Genomic DNA, 12,193 nt, shown 5'->3' with positions numbered 1-12,193 from the left:
ATACAAAATTTAATACAGATATTTAATTAACGATTTAATTAACATGAGCGTGAAGAGAGAAAATAAAGGCCTGGGACAATGGGCCCATTCCCTTGCCCGTCATCTTCCTAATTCGTAGTTTGTATTTCATTTTCAAAGAGAATTCTTTATTCGAGTACCAGCTGCAGGAAAATCACATCATTTTGCCTATAATTATGTTTTTCAAGCTTGCTATAATCGAGATTGTTTCTAAATTTTTCTTTAGAAAATTATTTGTACTTTTTCTTTTTTACTTTCTCTTGGGACTCAATTAAAACGAATTTATTCTTATTATCTTTTATCTTGATTTATTTTTATTGCAATAAATAATCATTTACAGGGATGGATTAAGAAACTATTATCGGCCCTAAGGAGTGGAAAGCTATATATATAGCTACATATGTAGTATACAAAACTAAAATATCCAATTAATCTTGTAAGTTGATGAAACAAGTTTGGATCAAATGTTGCTTAATTTTGAGGCGGAAACCGAACGTGTTAGTCTTTTTCTATTTTTATTTTTGTTAAATGGGCTACTTCTATAAAGCATTACAAACTTGGGTCATCAATCAGATTCATCTAGAGTTGTATTGCTGTACCAGATAATTAATTGGATAATTTTAGGATACATGATGTTAGGATACGGCATGTGTTTTATACATATCATTCAAAAAATTGTAATCGAAAATACTCTTAACAAAGAGAATCCGAAAACTTGTACTAACTTTGGGTTTATATTACTTAAAAAAAAAAAAGAAAAGTTTATATATAGATATATTATGCACCAGCATTGCCAGTCACGCGGGAAATGCCCATTTTTTAATCTAAAATTTTATATCCCGTATCGAACAGAGATAGTCCCGATTTTCAAAGATATAATTTATAAAAACTTGTATACAACATATTATAGGAAATATTACAAATTTTTATTTTCCAAGCCTTCTCCTGTTTTGAAATAAAATAAAATAGGCAATCGAACGCCAGACAAAATTTAAAAATTATAGTACATATTATTAGTCCTAAATTAACTAATAATGTTAATTTTTTATTATATCCCGCTTCTTTTGCTGAAAATTTGCCCAATATGTTTGAAAAAAAAAAAAAATGACGTTAGTATCTACCGAAAATAATTCATTTGCAAGAAAAGTAGTTTTGAATTACTTGTAAATATGAGCTGATCTGATAATCGGAGCAACGAATTACAAAATGAATTAATTTTATTTTTGTATGTTTAAAAATCAATATAAAACGTAAAAGAGATTATAATATAGGTACGTATACATTCATTATTTATATGTTTGTGATTATAAAAGCATAAATAATTAAATTATTTATTCTCTTTTAAGTAGCAAAGAATAAATTGATAAACATAAGTGAGAAGAAAATCATAAAAAAGCAGTTCAATGTACGATAATTAAATTCATAATTTTTAATTCTCATTCAATTTCCCGCTCTAATAATTTTTTCAACTTTTATTGGCTACTACTACTATTTTTAACAAGTGCTGCATTCTACTGCAGTCTGTAATTTACACGCAAAGTGCTTAAAATTTTGTTATTAAATTTGACAACTTGACAGCTGTGAGTTAAAATTATGGTACAGTAAAATTTTCAAAAGTGTTTTAAGATGGAAAATATTAATAATAAACAGTGGACACCAGCCACAATCAGAGAAAATGTTGATAATTGGAGTTTAGCTGGTGATGCTGGTTTATTATCATATCTACAAAATTTTTCTGATGTAAATAATCAAGAATTAAGTTTTACGAGTAAACAAACCGAATTAATTTTTTTTTTAATTTTATAGAATTTAACAACAAGAACTAAAAATACGTTGGCAAATGTCGATGAATTATTTAATTCGTTAACTGATACCAATATTGCATTAGCAAATGTAACAAATGAATTTATGAATTTGCATCATACGCAGTTTATTGAAAATCGTGTCTATGAAGAAGATGAAATTGTTGCCAGTGAAGTTCCCGAAATTGTAATTATGTACCGTTATAAATTGGTTCTTTAAATAATTATAAAACTTTTCCATTTTTGAAATAACATCTTTACAATCGCCAAATGTTTCAATCTAATCGCCACTTTGAAATTCCGAAATATTCTTTTAAACTAATTATACTTAAGAGTGATAATTACTGATAATGATTTTGTTGTATAAAAAAGCAAGCACTCAGCGTGTCTCGAACTCAGCTAGTTGGATCGGATTAATCTGAGCCCACGAATTATTTTAATGTAAATAACACCTACACCAGAGTTCAGCGTAAGCACGAATTTTTGAGAGAAGGAGTTGGTAGATTACCCTTAAATCCTTCTCAGAAAGACGATTTCTGTGTAACTTTGTACCCACATCTCAAATTCGCCCTCTGTGCGTTTTCTATATCCATAACCTGCGCTTAAGAGTTTATTATAATCGTTTTTTCTACAAACTCGACGAAAATAATACACATTATATCCGAAAAATTAATACGATAAGTGCAGGATTGTAAGATACAAAATTTAAATATTACTTTTCAGAATATTATAATTTTGACAAAAATTTAATGTAATAATTTTATTTTTTAATGTTAAAGAAAAAACCAGAAGAAAAAAATCATTCAGCCGAAAATATTGAGCTAATGAAAAAAGTTATGCAAGATGGTTTGAATATATTAAGTAAACATTTTGAACGCGTCGAAGTTCCAAACAGTGATAGTGAGGATGAATCAGAAGGCCCAAGGTTTGAACATCACTTTTTATTAGTCTGATAGAAAAAAATCAAATTAATAATTTTTGCAGTATTATTGTTCGGCCAAAAGAATTTTTCATGGATAGGCCGTTGCCGTATGTAATTGGATCCGATGAATGGAATGCATGTGATCATATTGGTTTAAAACGTGTTGATAGTTCTGAATCACTAGAAGATGAGGAACAGTTAGGCTCTGATAGCAGTTCAATGTCTTTAGATCCCATAAAAGTAAATGATATTTTAGTTTAGTTTTTAATATAGATATTCATTTATTAAAATTCATTTAAAATTACAGACGCCAGGATCAACCAGTGAATCCAGTTTAAATATGTTTACCAAAGAAAATGTCAATTCAAATTTGATTCCACAAGATAAATCCGAGAAAATATCAACTAGTCAAAATATGTTTGAATCATCGTCTCTTAGTAGTGAATCAGAAAATTATCAACAAGAAAAGGTAAAAAAATTCGAAATGAATAAAATAGTATTCCTAGAGCCCAAAAAAACTGGGGAGGAGTTAATGGAAAGGAGAACTTAATTGCCGTTTAGAATGTTAAATTTCTAAATTCGTGCGATCCATAGAATATATTCGATCAATTTTTAACTGAATACGATTTTTGTATTTTTGAGCCAAAAATACTATATATTTCCAAGTCTTTCAAATTCTGTAAAAAAAATTCTGTGCAATTTTTTTGATCTTTTCAAAAGAGTAAAACTTGCAAAAAATCGAGAAACACTTTTAGTTGCCAGTTTTTATAAAATTCAGTAAATTATGTAGTATTCTTGGCTCAAAAAATACAAAAATTATTGAATGTACAGTTTCTGAGATATCATCCAAAATTCCATCCTTGGATCGATTTCAAGAAATTATATTTTTTTGTCGGGTGTAATTAAAATCGTAAAAATCACAAACATTTTGCTTTCGTTTTGGATAAAAAATATTCTTAAGGGTAATCAGCACCCAAAAAACACTTAGTTACTATTTAACGTAGTATCGCTTTGCCGTAGCTTTTTTCGTCACCGGGGAGGGTTATTGATAGAATTAAAAAATTGTATTACATAAATTAATGTTTAGGTGAATGCAAAATTTGCCGCGGAATTAGCTTCAAAATTAGGTAATGTTGTCCAAGATATAAAGCATGTTATACCCAATGATGATGATGTGTATGGGAGACCTCCACCCAAAACTGATAATCAGGATACAAAGGCTAAGAAACCTTATGAAGGTACGTGTTTTATAAACGTTATTTAATCTTGATCTTTATTTCACTATACTTTTACTATTTCAGCTGATATATTTTCAAATGAACCACCACCATTAGACGAAGTTGATGAAAGTCCATTATTTGGTTCTGTATCGTCGGGAAATAAATATATGTCTTCTGCGGGTGGATTATTTGATGATTTGGGAGATGATGATAACTTATGGAGTGATACAATACCAAAAGGTATGGTCAGTTTATTCCAAATCAATATTTTTCACTAATTTACACTTATTTTAGTTTCAAAATCAAATTTTCCAACTCAATCGGGAAATGTATCTGCAGAGCCCAAAGTAGATTCTATTGCGAAGGTAATTTTTTTTGTTTTCATAGCTTTTTACTATTCATGAAAAATTTTGGGGTTTAAACTGTTTAATGATTTTATTAAAATAAAATTTTAGTTTGAATTATCTACTTTTGTAATCTAAAACTGCAAACTGAATAAGGCTGTTCGATTCATCTGTTATTTTAGCAGATGTTTAAAAATATAAATCTAAAATTCCACACATTTCACACTGCTTTTCAAAATTAAAAGTTTGTTTTAGCGAATTTTCATGGTTATTTGAAAAATGCACATTAATCGAATTTCAAATCTGAAATTGTCGCCAAATTAGTGACGAGTAATATAATAGGGGATCGAACTAAATTTTTTTGAAGAATTCTCAATGGACATGCAGAAAAATAAAGTTGGTTTTTAAAAATCTTTACTAGTATGCAAGATATATGAAAGTTTAAAATTCCTAATTAAAAAAAGAGGAAGATACCCACCAGTGACGTCATACGTGGGTATCATCCTAGAGATTACATATAAAACTTTGTTTTGTTAATAGGAGATGGGAAATCTTTGAATACAATCTTTGATTGCTTATAACTTCTTCGTTTTTTTAATCAATTTTAATTTCACTTTCAAATTTTGTCATGGTATCAAGTCTAATTTTACATTTTTATGGGTAATATGGCCAATTTGACATTAAGATTATCTCCTATTATGGCTCTGGAGATCAAAAGTCGGATAATAGTTACGGCTAACTAATTTATACTAATTATGACTACATTTTAGTGGTTGAAATACGTATTTATAATACAATGTTGATTTAGGCATTTGTGTGAAATTGAAATTCTATTTCAAATACCTAAATAATTCTCATTATTTTATCTTTGATAATTTAATAGTCCTATTAATCGGTCTTGAAACGATAGCATTGTACTCAGTGTATAACGAAATCAAAAATCTATCTCAGTTAAATTATATTCTTCAACAAGGTCTGTTATTAATTCTTTATCTACCGACTCCTGTAATATAAGACTTCTTACCCTTTTTGGTTTTTTTTTTAAGTTGTAAATTCTTTGTTAAAAACTATGAGAAAAAAAATTAAATAAATACGTGCAAATCACCATAATTTGAATCTCACAAAAAAAATTAAGATATCGTATTTTTCGAAACATTTTGCTCTGCTATAGTCAGTGTTGGATTAAGCATTAAGCGGAGTAGAAAACTGAAAACACGTCACCGTCCAATTTTCACATTGCCTAACAACCCCGAAGAATTTCATTAGCTACTAGGGACTCCGACATGGACTAAACCAGCACTGGCTAAAGTTATACTAAATCGAACTCCATTGAAATTTTTTTTTTAAATTATCTCCAAAAGTTATTTTTTTAAATTTTGAACAAACTGTGTTGTTCCAAAATTAAAATAATCCCACGTTATGATTTCAACATTTAAAAGCAGTTTAACTCGTGAAAAATAATTATGGAATTTTAAATAAAATAATTTCAAACAAATTTTATAGCAATATAAATATTTGTTTACAATTTGGCAACGAATATAAAAACGAACACATTACCAAACATTTTTATACAAATACATTTTTATTTTTAACTTCAATTTAAACTCTAAAATTGTGTCTGTTTTTTTTTTTCTGTAACTTTTTAGTATTATTCTGTATAAAAAAATTTGTTGAATTTACAAGAAAATTGAAAATAAAAGTGATATAAATTAATTTAAGAAAATTGGAACACCCTAGAAAAGTAAATGGGCTATTTATAGATTCTGACACTATACTTAAAATAAATTGAAAATTAAGTTTTGTATGTTGAACTTTATTATTTTTATTCTCAAATTTTAATTTGTATAATCCGTAGTCCTTTGTCCCTTTGAAATTGAATTATTTTTAAGTAAAAAACGTTTCCATATTTTATTAAATCTTTTAAGTTCTTAATAATCATTTAAAATAAAAATTTGATCAACATTTTGAAAAAAAAAATTATTTTATAAATATTGATAAAATGTTTATCAAATTTCAAAAAGATATATATGTAATAAATATAATCGAAATTTTCATTGATCAAATATTAAATAATATAATATGGGCTTCACGCATACTAATAAATTTTATTTTTGACAGAAATCAACAATTTCACGAGGATTATTCGATGACGATAGTGACATTGATGATATTTTTACAACGAATATAACAAAACCACCACCGAATTTATCTTATCTTTCAAAACCGACAACAACTATGCCATTAGTTGATAACGAACCACCATCTATTGAAAATGAACCAAGTAAAAAGGTAATTATTAAACTCCTCAATATTTTTCTTATTATAAGGATAAATTTTTGTTGACTTCGAGTTGAGACATAGTTATTAAAATAAATACCACGATACACGAAATAAAATTGTATATTAAGAAATTCTATTTAAAAATTACAATTAAACATACAGCAGTCTTACATTTCGCTAAATATCGATATCTCACAGAATAAACATCACATAGAACAAATCTAGGTAAACATATTTTTTTATTTTAGAAAGCAGTCGGTGGTGTACCAATTTTTGGTAAACAAAATGATATTTTATCGAAAAACTTATCGAAAGTTTTAAAAACACCAAAACAAGCATCATCTTCCTCAGAATCTGATAATGAAGATATTTCAAAAACTATTCCAAAAACGATAAGTGGAGGAACTTCTACTTTATCTTCTGATACGAAAGCTGATGACTTACGTAAAGGTTTTAGTTTGTTTACTGATACTGAACCTAAAAAGGACGAATCTCAAAAGTTTAAAGGCCTTTTCGATGACGAAGATGATGATAATTTTGATTTTCTGGTTTCGAAAAGTATGTTATTTTAATTTTTACTCATAATTTTAGTTTAGCATAACTTTTTAATTTCTCGTTGTAGGCACTAAGAAGACAGAAACAACTGACAAACAAAATAATTTGAAGAAAAAAGAAGACCCAACTAAACCAACGTTGACAGATAAAAAAACAGATCCAGGTACCTCTGAAAAAGAATTGGGCACGAAAATTGAAAATCCTCCAAAAATTGAAAAGAAAACTTTAGATAGTCTATTTTATGATGACGAACCTCCACCATTAGATGATGAAATTGATCAAAAGGAATCTTTTAAAAATGATGCAACCAAAATAAAAACTACAATTGATTTGTTCAAAGAAATAGATGATGATCTTTTCAAACAAGATTTATTTAGAAAAGAGAAAAAAACTTCAAGCAAATCACCTGCTAAAGCGATTGATATTTTTAATGATGATATTTTTGATAATAGTAAAAATTCGAATTCTTTGTTTGATGAGCCACCAGATATGTCTGATTCTGAAAGATCAGATACTAGTAGTAAGAAATCGATAAGTACTAAATTCACTGATATGAAAGAAACAGAGCAGACTGAAAATATTAAAACAGAAACAAAATCGAAAATAGAATCTACTGAAAGTATTAAATCTGAAACAATTAAACCAGAGATAACGTCGAAATTTGAAAATAAAGAAACCGTTAAAAATGAAAAAACCAAAAAAACCAAAACAATATCAAAAATTGAAAGCAAACTACTGGATAAAAATTTGGAAAGTGTTAAGGATAAATTTGAGTCTAGTAAATCAAGCATAAGAACATCATCTTCCAAAGAAAATATAGGTTTGATTTAAATTTTAGAATGGTCTACGTTTGGCTTAAAACTTGTAATGTTTTATTGATTTTAGGTAAAATATCACATAACTTAAATATCAACGTCGGAGCTTTACTGCCGGGATCTGTGCGCCCAAAACAAAATAAAAGTAATGAAGTTAATAAAGAAGAAAGTGATAATAAATCGAATCCGTTGGTTGTTTCAAAAAAAGAAGAAAGTGATACTAAAACAAGTTCTTTAACTGCTTCAATGCCTAACTTAAGTGTTTCACATCAAAAAATGGTAAAATCGGTTAGTTTTGACGAGCCTACTGATAATGTTGAAACTCTACAAAGTCTTACACAAGTAAGTAAATATTATTTAATTTTCAAAATTTAAATATACGAAACAAATTTTTTCTTAATTATTATTTCCTCCCTTTTATTTTTCTTACCATCTTTTAAAATTTCTTTCTTTCTAATATCTTCTAATAAAATACTTGGGAATGGCTTAATACGGCAAATATAGAGGCATATTTTTTCCGCTGCAAGTAAAATTGTTGAACTCTTCCTTGAAATTCCAAATTTTGTTTGTGTCTGTTTTTGATATATGTGGTGTACAGAAAACCCAAAAAGCAGAAAAATTCAGTTCATTTGATGCGTTCTAAAATATAGGGAATCTTTTCGAATTTCAGATGATAATCTACAAAATACTTGGATCAAAACTACTCCTTTTATCGAGTTTTTAAAAAACTGTAACAAAAAATAGTTTGTAATTTTTTCAAAGGGGCGATTTTTTTTATTATCCCTCCAGAAACTTGCAAAAAATCAAGAAAATTGTTTGTTTCGAATTTCGAAAAAAAACTGTACTCAAGTCAGATTTGACCTAAAGATTACAAAAGTCAGATTTATTTAATGATTGGATACATAGTTTCTGAGATACTTCTAAAATTTAAACTAAAATTAATTGTACAAATATGAAATTTCCCAAATAAAGTATAATCAATTATACTACAAAATCGTCCTACCTTGTCCTTAAATTCTCTTTAATTCGATAAAATAAAAATTTATAAAAACCTTGTAGGAACGGGCTCGAATACCAGTTAAACGACGACCATCAACACGACGTGCACGTCAACAAGCTATTCGAGCATCTCTAATAGACGATACTGATAATAATTTAGAAAACGATGATCAAGAGGTTGAAGAAAAATTACAAGATAACAAAATATCAAAAGAAGAAGAAATAAATAATGAAATAAACGATGTACTAAATGGAAATAGCAACGAACAATCTCCAAAAAATATATCAAACAAAACATCTATCGATGATAATGATTTATTTTCAAACAAACAACAAGAAGAAGCGAATGATAATGAATCATTATTCTCAAATGAACCTGAAAATATTTTTAACGATCCATTATTCACAAAAGATTCGACAAAATCTGCTGATAAAAATGATATCTTTAATGATTCATCGGAAAGTGATCAATTGGTTATAAATAAATCAACGGATACATCGTTTGCTTCAAATAAATCAACAAATGTTTTGTCCTCATTCTTAGATGACTTAAACACTGCCCTCAAATTTGATGATCAAGATGACATTGATGATATTTTTAATATTAATAAAAATAAAAAACCCAAATCAAAAACGACTGAAAATACCAGTAAAAATTTTGATGACGATTCATCGGATCTATTTAGTGATATCAAAAAGAACGAGATCCCTAAAGCAAATCAAAACACTGTTTCAAAACAAAGTACCTTGTTAAGTGATGTAGATTCTGATTTATTTGATGAAAATATATCAAAAGTTAGTGTTAAAGAGCCGAAAGTAAAAGAGGAAAAGAAATCAACAAAAATTTCGTTGTTTGATGATGATGAAGATGATGATTTATTTAAACCTATTAAAAAAACAGAATTAAAATCAAGTGAGAAATCGAAGGAAACGAAAGAAAATTTAAAAGCTAAATCCATTCCAAAGAAAACGTCTATATTTGATGATGATGATGATAGTGAAAATGATTTATTTGGAAGTGGGACTCAAAAAAGTATGTACAGCTCTTTTTTATTTAATAGTCCTTCTTTTCATGGCTTATGAGCGATGGAATCATATTAATTTGTGCCACCAATTTTCTTTGAAATATTTTTTATTTTTTTTTTTGTAGAATCATCAAAGAGTGCTGCGTCGATATCAAAATCAGATAGTACTAGTGGAAAAGCAATTAAAAAACCGTCATCTAAAGTGGTATTTGATGATCCATTAATGTTTAATGATGATTAAAAAATTATTGTTAAAATTTAAGAAAATTTATTCCAATTGTATTTTTAAAGTTATATTTTTTTTAATTTTATTTAGTTTGTAATATTATTGAAATGCATATCAAATTGTACACAAAAATGTTTTGTTAAATAAAAAGTTTACATGAAATTTCTATTCAGTAATATATTAGAATCATGATTAATGGACGGAAAAAAAAATACAAGTACAAGGGAACCTGAATAAGCGAAATAACATGGAGGTGTTTCGCTCAACCAGTTTCTTGCTTATATAGGTGCAGATTTGATTTTCCTCACTTTTAGAGAGTTTAGGCAAAAGTAATGTTAGTTCCACAATATTGAAAAATGGGTCATAAATACCAAATGTTAAATAATAAGTATCAGTTTCATTTATAGACGTCCGCGAGGGACTTTTATCGCTAATCCAGGTCTCACTGAAAATATCTGCAATCCGGTTCTATAAATTATGATGAGGGAAAATAAAAAAAAACTAGATACTATGTTTCCATTATCCCTAAAAATTAACCGGTGCGTGCTTTTCCGTTTTCCAATTTTCAAATCCGTGTTCGATATAAAGATATAAAGAAATACATAATAGGTAAGTTTAATGAAAAAGTCAGTAAAAGAAAAATAAATACTAAGTTTAAGAAAACAAGTTTATTGAAAAAGGTGAGTAAAAGGTATGTATATTACATTATTGATAAGTATAATATGTCAAAGGTGGAGTAGTGGCTAATCCAGTCGCCTCCGGTTACAGAGTATCCTAGTTCGGTTCTAGCATTGTCCCGATTAGTTTTTAATTAAATAAGTTATTATGCCGAGATAATGCCATTTTTTAGATAATTATTATTATATATATTTGTACATATGTCACCTATAAAAAATTTGAATGAATAATAATAATGGTTATTTTATATAGTAAAAAATAAATTTTCGGGATAACGTTTTCAAATTAATATAAATAAATAAATATCGTTATATATTTTAAATTTTGTTTTATTTTATTCTATCCCATTTTTCCTTTCAGAACAAAATTATTAATTAACTAATTAATTTTTTTTTAGTAAAGGTACAAACAAATTCTTATAAAATATAGGTGAGATAAAGAAGTTGGATTGTAAATACGTAATATTCTTTTTGGATTTTCATTTTATTTTTGTGTGGTATTTGGTTTGTAAAAAAAAAGTTGATGCAAAAAAATTTTTTTAAGATGAAATTAATTATATGGAATTATGTGCAAGTAATTCGTAAATAGTTTTTATGTATTTTGATTTCATTTAAATAAAGTTGAAAACTCAAACCCTGTTTTTATTTTATTTTTCCCCATCTCTCTGTAGCTATACAATATTATTTCAGTTAAAAATAGGTAAGTATTTCGAACTTCACGATAGGTAAGTATTTCAAACTTCGTTTGCCATTTTTTTTTGTAATAATACTACTCAAAATTTTCCGAAAATGAGTTTTACTTTTTGTTATAATTTAAGAAAGTCGAAAATATGAATATAATTATTTATTAATACGAATAACAGAGCCCTAATGGTATAATGATTAGCGTGTCTGACTTCGAATAAATAGTCCTTTGGTTCGAAACTAGGTGAGGACATATATTAAAAAAAAGTTATCTGATTTTTATTTTCATTTTTTTTCAAATTTCCACCACAGCATGTTTGCCTAGTAAGTAAATGATGAAAAAATTAGTTTTTTTTCGTTCAAAAACTTCAATTTTTTTCACATTTCTACTAGGAGAACATCAAGGACGGACGGAATAAGTAGTACCTGATAGCAAGGTAATTGTTGTCACCTCGTAAGTCAGAAAGTTAGTGGTCTGCACACCCGTGTTTGGTGAGTGTGACCTCTAGTGGGCAGACCAATAACTTTCTGCCAAAATAAAATTTTAGACTTTCGGGGTGAAAACACTTACTCACCTTTCTCCTTATCAGGAACTACTAATTCCCACTTATGTTCTCCTAGTACAA

At 27.5% G+C, this 12,193-nt stretch overlaps 1 protein-coding gene across 1 annotated transcript; it reads left to right on the top strand.

The window, feature by feature from the left end:
• The first annotated feature begins 1,585 nt into the window (after window positions 1–1,585).
• LOC123299266 (WASH complex subunit 2-like) lies at window positions 1,586–10,248 on the top strand. Its single transcript, XM_044881603.1, has 14 exons — window positions 1,586–1,758; window positions 1,825–2,007; window positions 2,600–2,745; window positions 2,805–2,982; window positions 3,050–3,211; window positions 3,830–3,980; window positions 4,044–4,202; window positions 4,257–4,327; window positions 6,425–6,595; window positions 6,835–7,144; window positions 7,209–7,961; window positions 8,027–8,298; window positions 9,016–9,988; window positions 10,106–10,248. The coding sequence occupies exons 1-14, from the start codon at window positions 1,645–1,647 to the stop codon at window positions 10,219–10,221; spliced, it is 3,759 nt and encodes a 1,252-aa protein (XP_044737538.1). The 5' UTR covers window positions 1,586–1,644; the 3' UTR covers window positions 10,222–10,248.
• Window positions 10,249–12,193: the final 1,945 nt, after the last annotated feature.

This window comes from Chrysoperla carnea, chromosome 4 (genome assembly GCF_905475395.1).
Source record: "Chrysoperla carnea chromosome 4, inChrCarn1.1, whole genome shotgun sequence".
Classification (NCBI taxonomy): Eukaryota; Metazoa; Arthropoda; class Insecta; order Neuroptera; family Chrysopidae; genus Chrysoperla; species Chrysoperla carnea.
Note: the sequence above shows the minus strand (reverse complement) of the source record. Positions and strands in the feature narration are given on the sequence as shown.